General features: G+C 38.6%; 1 protein-coding gene across 2 annotated transcripts in view; it reads left to right on the plus strand.

Annotated features, from left to right (window-relative positions):
• The window catches only part of vipr1b (vasoactive intestinal peptide receptor 1b), a 49,342-nt gene that overhangs the window by 1,431 nt on the left and 35,692 nt on the right, over positions 1 to 12,219 (plus strand). The window contains exons 2-3 of one of the 2 annotated variants that reach the window (XM_085172014.1): positions 8,581 to 8,671; positions 10,994 to 11,104. In XM_085172014.1, the coding sequence (XP_085028140.1) occupies positions 8,581 to 8,671; positions 10,994 to 11,104 (202 nt within the window). The other variant, XM_085172015.1, reaches the window with a different exon arrangement.

Below are 12,219 nucleotides of genomic sequence, written 5' to 3' on the forward strand. Positions count from 1 at the left end.
CTCTTTGATATCAGGCTCAGCCGGACGTTTTAGCTTAGCCAGATGTGTGATTAGTTGACATACTTTATTGGCTCATATGCAGTATATTTGTCTCTTTTTTCCCCCCTAAGTCCTTAGATGGCTGCTTTATAATAACACACCGTGACATGTTTCATCAATATGTCCAGTAAGGAGTTGTGGTGCTGAGTGAAGTGAAGAAAGTGGTTAAAAAGGGTATGTTAGTGGTAAGATGTTGCTGTTATTGATTTAACAGAATGCAGATGGGAGAAGGAGAAGAGCAGGGACAGGTATGAGAGGTAGTGGTGGGGGGTGGGTTTAATAATGATTTCTCTTCCTCGTCTCTCTCTGAATATGAAACCAGGCGAGAAAAACCTTAAGGAACCTTTCTTCCAAATAATCACAGAAACCCATTTACGCTGTTGGGTGGTGTGGGAGGTGCAGCACAAACGTATTTTATTTCTTCAAACAGTTTCCGTTCCGATGCTTGAAAATGACTTTTCTGTTTTGGTTCCTGTGTGGGAAAAAAGCAAATATATTTTCTGCCTTGTGTGTCTGTACCAGTGGCTGAATGTAACTAAGTACATTTACTCAGGTGCTGTTTTGAATTTTATGATAATTTCAATCTCTACTCCATCTCAGAGACAAATATTAACATTATGTATTTGTCCGTAAGCTTTAGTGGCATATTAAAACTATCATATTCCTCCTCTCAAGTCGAGGCGAACCGCATATCTACAAATTTGGAGATTTTAAAATAAAATCAAGCTGAAAGATATAGTGTTCCTTTGTTGGCTGACAATTCTTTTTATATATTAGCAGGTTATAAACGTAAAATAAAGCTAGAAAATGCAGAAAACAGGACTTTGAGATGCATAGTTCTCACAGGGCTCTGATCCTACAAACACATGGTGCAGATTAAACCATCCAACAGTTTATGAAGTTTGTTCAAAATAGCTCAACCTTAAATTTCTGCAGCAGTAAAACTCAGCAAACACATTAATGAATCAGTTATATTACCCCTAAAACATCATGGAAGATAGTAAAACACTTTTACTCGTGGAGTATTTCAACAGTAGTATCATATTGCTTCTTAAAGTAAGCAAGTGAAGGCACTGAATACTTCTTCCACCACGGGCTCTTAAAGCTTAGAGATGTTTCCACTCTCTCTGCAGTCACACAGTAAGTCAGCATTTCCAAACTTTGACTGCGCAAAAATAGAAATGAAAATATCTGTAGCATTAGGATTACTTTTAAAGGATAAGCATAAAGAATGCTTCAGAAATAATGGTGTGCAATCAAAAACAGTCATCTAAGGAAGCAGAAGGCCACAAGAATGCAGTTCAAAGCAGGCCTATATTTCTAAATGTGCATGTAATATGATCTTTTTTAAATACTAGCACGTGCAGATGTTACGGTATTGTTTGGTCTGTTCATGCTGTTGGCAAACTGTAATACTTAATCACATTGAAAAAACAGGGGTTGTAAATCTTATTTATATAAATAAGTAAAAGATAAATATGAGGCCTATTGTATAAAAATTAATCCCTGCAACACTCAAAGCCTGCTCTATTATATAAATCTGGCTGTAGTCTACTATTGTGTTGTCCATTATGTAGCCTCTTATGGCAACACAGTGGCATCATAATATCTACATGTCATAGTTTTGTGCATGTAAATTAGATGTTGCTGTGCTGAATTTAAAATAAAAAAATGATTTTTCGAGGTGTTATAGGTGCACGGACATTAAAAGTTATTCATTTGAGCCCATTGGTAGGTGGTTGCTTGGCAACAGGATTGCGTCATATATGTAATATTGATAAGAACCTTCTGTGGCCGAAGAGGTACCTGTGTGTCGAGTTTGGTTGTTCAGCTCCTGATTGTGTTGGAGGAGTTGGTGGACCAACAAACAAACAAACAGACAAACAGACGTTTGGTCCATTAGGATGTACATGGAGAAAACTGCGCTGTGAAAGACTGATGTGAAATATTCCAAAATTTTAGCTTTATTTATCAAAGATTGTATTTCACAAATACCGCACAATTGATGAAAGCTGAACTGAACTGATCATAGAGCAACAAGTTGTGTTAAAGCAGAGCTGCCTTTGGTTATTGGTTACAGATATGTTGCAGCAGCTACTCCGTCAGCTAATTTTGGCACTTGTACTGGCAACTGGAAATGGCACTGCATAATTGGAACCACATAAATCCACAGTTTGATCATTCAGAAACAACATGATAATCACTCAAGCTCTTTGAAGACCATGCATAAGCACATTGTTCTCAGTAACTGAGAGCAATTCAAAATACTGCTCAAGTCGTGTCAGACGTGTCCTGTGCTCTTGTTTGTTTGGCTTGCACTGCGTTTAATCCTTCGTTTTTTGTCAGATTTTTAACAACAGGCAACCATTATGTAGATGCTGCTTTATTTTTGTTCAGTCAAGTGTAGACTAACACATTAGTCCACAATGTCAGACACGAGTTTCACCTTTCATTCTTCTGTCAGCTCTTCCTCCTTTTTAGAATTTGATTGTTATCTCAAACAATGCCAGACTGGGAGCCACTTTGAATAACAACAATCACTAAATACTTCCTTGCACTGCTCACGATGAGGTCTACGCAACCAAAACTTTAAATCCTGCAGGTATTTATGAAACGTTTTCCACACTGAGACAACGTGCATACGAGTTCTGTGTGTATATGTGCTTGTAGCTAGGTCTTTGATGAGGTCCACTTATCATCTATACAATTTTGCGTAGTTTGGCGCTGAAATTTTGATTCATTCCTCAATACAGTCATCTCCATAGTTGGCTGTCTAAGTGCTTGGTATTAGTAGGTTTCCTGTATCTCAAGCGGCAAGCACTTAGTTTTTGTCTCCTCCTTTTTGAGCCCAGTTATAGATCACTGTCGCATCTCCTCCCCTCCTGTATCACTCCAGCTGTATGAATCCCTTGCTGTGAACTCTGATGACTGTTTTATCATTGGTCTACCTCTTTGTGTGCTCTGGCTCTATTCACAATATACAGGATTATGTGAACTAATAAACTACCTCCATGCAATAGAGAAAGCTTGATCCCAGCAGCCTACAGTAGAAAGCCATGCTCACATTCCACTGCTATGTCTGTTTTCTTCCCTGATGAGGGACTTTGTTTCAGTTTTTCTTCTGTTTATGCAGCATTAATGGCTTTTGGGAAACGTCACATTCAAAATGAGTTACATTTTGCAAAAGCTGCAAGACACGAAGCAACTTTAATTATCATTGACATTTTTAAAATTGTTGGCTGTTACCCAGATCTTTTTATTATTATTATTATTTTTAGAAAACACAATTTATTCAAATAAACATAAAAAAAAGAATTTAAATGGAGATTTGTCATTGTAAAGATAACACGCGTGTTGGGTGTTAATGAGATTCAGGATGGCCCTGTTATACTGTGGGGAGTCAGCATGCATAATCACTAAAGTTGAAAACACAAACAGATAAAGTTTAATTATTTAAACTTATTGAGTCTCTTGCTTTAAGTCCTTTGGTTAAACCTTGCCAGTAGGGGGCAGCAGAACAAACGTGAAATACAAAATACAAGTACATTAATCTCTATAAGTAAATATTTGCATGTTAACAGAGTCTGTATGAAAGGGACACAATTTATTGTCCTGTTTTTTAAATTTTATTTTGTAGTCTGATTTCTGTTGACCAATCACAGTTGACAGATATCGACCCGAAGTCCTGAAACACTGGCCATTCAAAAGACACCAGACGCCAAGTAATCAGAAAACACCTGACAGTAGATTACAAGTCAAAGAAATTTAGATTTTCACATATAGTTAATGACTTGGAGGGATTTTTCTAAGACATTAGGACATAAAACGGCTTTTTGCTCTCTATTTTTGGTCCCCATAATGAAGTATATGATATGACAGCTGGGACTCTGGAGGTAGAGCTGGTCACTTTCTATATAGAAGGTTGGTGGCTTGATCCTCGGGTCCTCCAAAATTTCAAAGTGCCCTTGGGCAAGACACTAAATTTCACTTGACTCTTGATGGATCCATCAGACAGTGTGACATCCATGTGACTGAAGTGCTTAAAGGCACAGAATAAAGTGCTGTATGAATGGGTGAATGAATCTCAGCGTAGAAAAGCACTCTATAAGTGCCAGACAATTTACTATTTGTTTGGCTGCTAAATTTTGCAGTAGGTTAGCTGCTTAACACACTAAATAACCAATCACAAGGCAGCAACTCAAACCATTTAGGCTTGTAGGGATGCTCAGAATGACCTGCTGAGGTTCAAGCTGAGTATCAGAATGTGGAAGAAAGGTGATTTAAGTCACTTTGGCATGGTTGTTGGTGTCAGTCTGAGTATTGCAGAAACTGCTGATCTACTCGAATTCTCTCACACAACCATCTCTAGGGTTTACAGAGATCTGTACAACTATCAAACATCAAGTGAGCGCCAGTTCTATGGGTGAAAATGCCAAGTTGAGGAGAATTTGAGCTGATAGGAAGGCAACAGTAACTTAAATTATCACATGTTAAAACCAAGGTATGCAGAAGAGCATATCTGAATGCACAAAATGGTAAACCTTGAAGCAGATGGGCTCTGGGAACAGAAGACCACACCAAGGTCTACCCCTGTCAGCTACAAACTCAAAACAGTGGCTCAAACAGTTAGTTCAATTGCTCAAATCTGCAGCAACTGCACGACACTATCATGTCACTGTGAACCAAATCTCTGATGTTTCTGTCACATAGTTCAGTCAGCCATGAAGTAGCCCAACACAATACAAGTAAGGTATAACTAAAGTGGCCAGTGAGTGAATATTTGACCCTGGGTAATCAGACTGCTGTGGGGTTGTCCAACATTTGGCGACTACAGATGCAAATCAGCTTTAATCTGCATCTGCCAAAGTAAATATAATGTTTTGATCAGTACATTTAGTGCATTGGTGAACCCTATTGCAGTGATATCATTACTACACCATTTTGCACACATTTAACAACACTATACTGATAGCAAACAAATATTCTCAATGGTGTAATGATTTTTTTAAAAGGAGCTTTTAGTGACTAATGTAACCGTCACTGTACTTGACATTATAATTGCAGTGGAGATGTTAAATCACTCGCGCACATAATAAAACTTTCTGTCACGGACTGGAGGAACTTGTAGTCTGCAATGTAAACTCACTATGAGGATAGTATTTTCCACTCAGAGAGGTTTCTGGACCCAGATCATCTCTAAAGTGCTTCATTTTTACATTGTCTTACAATCAACATCATTCTAATGAAAAACAGGGTTACTGAAAGGTCTGCCCAACATGAGAGCTAGCAGTTTTCTTTCCTCTCAAGCAGTGCTGCTACCATTTCCTGAGGATATGTTGGACTTTCTGCTGTAATCAGTCACAGGCAAAGACTCTCATCCTAAAAGTTGTGTGGATTATGAGAGTGTCAGGATGACCTTCAAGAGAGCAAGCGAGGCAATGAGCAACACTCAGGGAAGGCAGTGCAGTGTGGACAGGCAAATTACAGCGAGATTTTACATGGTTCGTACCGTGCACTGAACTTCATCATTAAAATTTTGCTAACTTTTTAAAGGAATGCCATCTTATTATACTTTACGATGTTTGAATTATCCAAGAAGGAAGGACTCAGTCTGGGAAAACATGAACCATAGCCCTGGCAGAACAACAACAACATGCAATCTCAAGTAATTTTTTAAATGTCATTCTTCTGATTGCCGACTGTTAAACAGTTTGTAAATATACAGAGAGTGTTGTTCTACTGGAAAAGGCATCAGATGAGAAAATCCTTATATGTGCTCCCACTGGAGGCAATGGTTTGCCATTTTTAGATAGTCGATAGATATCACAAGGTTAAACTAAAACATATTAAGTTTAACATAGTGTAGTGTAGTGGTTTGCACATTTGCTTAAAAAATGACCCCCCCCCCCCCCCCCCCAGTTTGATCTTGGGGGATGATTGGAAGGGTAACTACCATGTCAAACAAAATCAAACCTACTGTGGTGATTCCACAGCATATGGGAGCAACCAGAAGTAGCTTCTTCTGACAGCTTTTCTTGTGTTTGATCAATCATTGTTTGCAGGTCAGTCACTGGGGGCATCTTTTAATTATCTTTATGTTAGGTTAGCAAAGCTGTGACAACAAAGGTGGGTTCCTAGATTCACAAACATCCTCATCAGTTATATATAGTTTTCATCAAAGTGTCAAAGGTGGGGCCGAAGGGAGGCCCCTGGAACAAAATGCAACAATGGGTGGAAGCTACACAGGGGATAAAGAGGTCTCGCTAGTCCTACCTGTTAAAATTAAATATATTTACTGTTGAAAACAGATTATTTCTTATCCGGTTAAATTGCTGTTAGATCTTGTGCATCAGGGCACCTGCTATTAAATACTGGTCTCCTAATGTATGGAGGCAGGAAGTCTGTGCTCGTTACCATCATTGTAACTCAGCGAATGGTCAACTGGTCAACATCTGGTAGAAACAACCCCCCACCCCCCTTACTCATTGCTGGATCCCCCTGTGCCACCCGAATCTAAAAAAAAAAATCCTGGAAGTGCTCCTGTAAGCGTTATTTATGCATGAATAAAAACAGAGTTGTGAAGTAAAGCACTCCAGCCTTCCTGATCTCATTCAAGAATAATTTACTGCTCTTCATAATATTTTAATCTAAGTCTGATATAATGAGTAGGGAGTTGTTTTTGAACTAACTCTGTTGCTGCCAGAAGCATTGAGGCTGCACTAATTTGTTGTTCCCAAAGCTGGATCCCACTTGGATTCTACTATTTGAACTTTAACTAAAAGTAAAAGTAGGTGTAAGTTAAACTTAAATAGATTTTTACTACTAAAAAGGCTGATGGGGTATTGTTGTTACCCTGTCGGGCAGCTGGACAACTCGATTTCATAGATATACCTGCTAAAAATCTCAGCCGAACTCGAATCTCAGTAACCTCGACCTTAAGGTCAAGGTGAGAGGTCAAGTTTTCTGAACATTTTGTGAATGCAATAACTGTAAGCGTGTCTACTAGGACAATGGGGTAGCACTGGGGGCTCCCAGTATTTTTAATGTTGATGTTATGGTCCTGAGTGCATGTGATACTGCTTATTTTTGATACGCAAACAAGCTGCACTGATCACAGCAGACACACTCAGACTGATTGTAATGTCATAGAAATCTGTGTTTATAAATTAGATGGCAATTGTTTACAAAGCTTCACTAATGAAGAGTGATTCCAGTCAGTCCAAGTCAGACGATGATTGTTTGGAGACAGGTTGCTTCCCACCAGGTGTCTTGAGCAATCACCTTGACATCGAAAGTGGTCATCTAGAGGTTGAGGGTATTGCATGCTTAACCTATGAGCGACCAGTTAATCACCCCATCTTCTTGTAATTCAATTAGGTCACTGGGAAGCCGTCAATTTTCACTAATCACGCGGGTTAGTATTCTATTTTTAATCTAGTGTGACTGTGCTTTTTGTGCTTCTGTTTTTGTTTTGTGTCTCCCACCTGCCTCTGTGTTCTGCTTGTAGGTCCTCTCATCACTGTTTTATGACAGCTGATAAAGCGGGACATTTTTATTAGCACGTGTAAATGTCACCTCATTTGGTGTTTGACCTGTGGCAGTTAAGACGAATATTGGGCTCATGTCAGCGTATGATAATGCAACACTGATATATCAGTGTTCGTGCTGCGAGAGGATCACTTGTTTAACAGATGAACCTCTGACTATCCCATGCCTCATTAAACTACTAACATGAGACGTGTCCTTTTTCATTTGTGATGGTTTGAGGTGTTTCTCTCGCCCGGGGTGCGCATTGCATCGCTGACTGCTGTTTACAGCAACGTAATATCATTTGGGAACTCAACCCTGAACTAAGTAGGACATTTCTGGATGATTGATGAGGATCATTTGATGTTTGACAGTTCAAAGGTGGCCGGGTCTCATGAAGGACCACTTATAGAGAGGATGAGTCGAACAAGCGTAAATGCATCTTTGTGCTTTAGCCCTCCTCACTGTGACCTTTGCTGCTTTGAGCGTTGCCGCTTGGTTAGCAAGGTGCACACTGAAGCTCTTCACTAGCAGTTCATAAATACGCTCTGCTTCACGCCGACTTTTCCCTCCTCATCTCCAGTGACCTTCTCAAGCTCCTTACTGCTCGTCTTACACATTTTCATTGACCCACCGGCTCTCCACTAGCAGCTGTCATCCTGCATTTTTCAGCGTGTGTCGACACAGATGAACAGTCACAGCAGATTACTCAGTGGCTCCCTTCTCCTCTCCCTAATTTATTTGCACAAGACAATCTATTTCCCTGGAAAAAAAGGCTCAGTTTGAGAACATTTCTTTCTACTTAGCGTATTATTAGTTATTAGTTCAGTCTAATAACATATAGCATGAAAAGCTGGTGACGGTGACAAGAAAATGTTTACTAATATAACTGCAAGCTCATGTTTTCTGGTGTTCTTGTGTGCACCTTGCTAAATAGACGTTCTTTCTGTTGCAGGCCAATAGAGGCTTTTTTTCACTTCTGAAACTTAAATGTGCTTTCTGTTTCGTCCGTAGGTGCTATCGGTGCAGATGTGCGACGTGGTGAACGAGATCCAGCTGGAGAAAGAGCGCTGTGAAAATAGCACCTCTGGGAACGTCACTTCAGGTCATTATGGAAAACATATGTAGTCTCTCCAGCTCTTTAGGGTGTGCGAAAGGCTATTTAAAGAAAAAGGGAGGCATACTTAGTAAATATATAGTAAGGTGAGGTCAGACAGTGTGTGAATTTATATTTCAGAAATACATTTCTTCAGGACATGCAGCCACATTAAGACACAAGAGGGAAAATAACTTTCAAAATAAAACAGGAAGAGACTGAAATAGAAACATGTAACACAATGACAGACAAACAGCAGGAGACACAAACAAGGAGGCACAGCAATAAGCCACATGCATAACAGTAGTACACTTTTATCCTGTTAAAGTAGCTAAAACTACACCAATGCCTTTTAACTCAGACACCAATTTAGATTCAAGATGCAATATATGCTTCTCTTTTTGGCCCACTGAGATATCTGCTTGGCCGTCCTTCCTGTGACTTTAGGAACGCAGTGAAATATTGATGTTAAACGTCGTTGGCACTATCTCCATTTCCTTTCATTTTAATAAAAAAATCACTACACATGCTGTATATATGGCATGCTGCGTTAAGGGAACAATGGAAACAGCGTTCTTTATTGCTGTAATGGCCCTTATTTTTCTACTTTCTTATCTACTTCCTCAACCGGAAGATAGTTGAAGTGGCAGTCAGGGGTCACATTCTGAGTAACTGAGTTAACATGAGTGTTTGTGGGGAACCATAAGCTTACAGACTATATAAGCTTATGGTTCCTTGGTTTTCTTATAATATTTTAGACATTGAAACATTTTGATTGAAAGTAGATTTTAGCATGTAGCATTAATCAAGTATAAACATTTTATTAAAGGACAATATGGTGATTGCACAAGATGTCATAATGAAGCTGTTTGTTTGCTTTGCATTGCTCACGTCATCATTTCCTGGGGTTAACGCGGGTGTTATAAGTCAAGTAAGTAAGTCATGTATTTGAAAGGTGCAGCTGAATAACACTTTCAGACTGCTAGGTTTTCACTTTTGTTTTTCAAAATTATTATTTAGAAATTTGTATTTTTTATTAGATTTTATTAGATTAATAAAAATAATAATAACTAATTATAAATAAAATAATAAAATGAATTAAGAACTTAAAATACTTAAAATAAAAGCAATTAAAAATATGTTCAAAATAATAACAGATCAAAGAAAAACAATGGTGTGCTTGGTTTCAACGTAACTTTATTCTTTCTTTCATGAGTTATTTACAAGTTTCTGACCACTTATAAAATGTGTTCAATGTGCTGCCCATTGTGTTGGATTGTCAATGCAACCCTCTTCTCCCACTCTTCACACACTGATAGCAACACCGCAGGAGAAATGCCAGCACAGGCATCCAGTATCCGTAGTTTCAGGTGCTGCACATCTTGTATCTTCACACCATAGACAATTGCCTTCAGATGACCCCAAAGATAAAAGTCTAAGGGGGTCACCATTGTTTTTCTTGTGACATTACCAACAAGTTTGATGTGTCACATGGCCCTCTTCTTATTGAAAAAAACAAAAGTTGTATCCAAGATGGCCGGCTTCTAAATGGCCACCATGGTCACCACCCATCTTGAGGAGTTTGCCCCCTCACATATACTAATGTGCCACAAACAGGACTTTAATATCACCAACCATTGCCATTTTATTACGGTGTATCCATATAAATGGCCCATCCTGTAGAGTCAGAATTTGATGTAAACAACATGAAAGCATGGGTCCATTTTACCACGTATCACCATGTCACAAAGCTCGAATCATCTTAAACTCAGTATCATTTCTTATATATGACAGTGAGTTCACTGGACTCAAACGGCATCCACAGTCACCATATCTCAGCAAACCTGCAGCATCTGTGGATGAAAATCTCCATCTTTCCCTAAAAAATAGTTTCATCTATAGAATAATTATTATTAAGGTAGGGGCCTAACTCCATATTAGTGTATCTGATAAAGTTTCCACTGAGACTCTCAGGCAGTCCATTATCTCAGATAAATGTCAAGCTGATTAAATATTGTTTGTGACAAATCAATATGTTTAAAAATAAAATTCATCTGTTGCTTGAAGATTGGAGGCATAGAAGATGAAACCACCATGAATGAGTTTTTCTTTAACCCATATTATGACATTTACAAAACTCTAAACCTGTAACTAAGTCCCTAAAGTGAAACTGAGTGATAACACGCAGCTGCTGCTTGCCATTAATCATTTATTCAATTTGGCTTCAGTGTTGAACATGATTTCATTTTGTAATCGTGGTGTTGGTGCTTCCACGTTTGTCTCTTACAATATGAGCGATGCCATGTTGATGTTATTATGTTCACCTGGCAGGATGCCAAGGCATGTGGGACATCATCGCCTGCTGGCCTTCAGCTCGGGTCGGAGAGGTGGTTACAATAACCTGCCCGCCTTATTTCAGCTACTTCAGTGACCATCAGAAAGGTAAATCATTTGCATTGAGTTTATGTAAGTGCACAAAAGAAGGAATAACAGATGTTCTCTATGTGCTCTTCTGTAAAATAACAAGCTCGAGAAGAAGAAAACTAACCGTCATTTAAATGTATGTAATTTTCTTTATGAAGGAAATAACTGCTATGTGACCAAAAAGCCTAAAGATGCCATACAGATAGCAATAGCAGCACTTTGGACTAACTGCAATCGTCATAATCGTGCCTGGCACGCTCTGGCATATAAAGAACTGCAGTAATCGAGTGTGGCTGTGGTAAAATCACAGATCACATTCTGAAAGTTATTAAAAAAAATAAAAGGTCTCATTTTAGCTTTCACTGAGAAAAGCTTAAAAAAATCAAATCTGCAAATCTCATTTCAGACTCTGTTCAAATTTGTCTTTTTCTACCACATTTTCCCTGATTCCTGATCACGTGCTGTGAGGGTTTTCTGAAGGAATAGATTTTGCAACTTATTAAGATGTGCTTAATACCTCAAAGGAAGTCGTGGAGTGAAGTTTTACTGTACAGAATTTACCTGCATTCAGTTGGTTATGCTGATGTATAAATGCATAAATTCTTTTACATTTGACTGTAATTTACCACCAAGTCTATTTTATGCTGCTGGAACTGCAGGTAAAAGAGTAAAGATGAGAAGATTAAATTAAAGAATAATTAAATTTAACTTGGATGTGACCACAAATTACATTGATTTCAACATCTCTCTCTCTCTCTCTCTCTCTCTCTCTCTCTCTCTCACTAGGATATGCACTCATGTATAAATATAAATATGTTGTCAGAACTATAAGGTAGCAGCTGTCAAAGAGTGATGGTTAAGAAATAAATGTCAAGCACACGAGGGTTAAAATAAACATATTACATCTCTAAATATATTACCTCTCTTGACTCATTTGCAGGATCTGTGTTGCCTTTTGCGATTATATTTTCACATCCGATTCTTTATCTGTCCCTATCACCTTTTTTCTGATAGTGTCTTTGACAAAAATAGGCAGCCTTCAATTGATCCATTTTGTGCAGAAGGAGAGCCAAATGACACCTTTTATGTGAGCGTGCACACAGCCTGAAGCAGAGAGAGCTGATAAGCACTGT

Source organism: Neolamprologus multifasciatus, chromosome 9 (assembly GCF_963576455.1).
Source record: "Neolamprologus multifasciatus chromosome 9, fNeoMul1.2, whole genome shotgun sequence".
NCBI lineage: Eukaryota > Metazoa > Chordata > Actinopteri > Cichliformes > Cichlidae > Neolamprologus > Neolamprologus multifasciatus.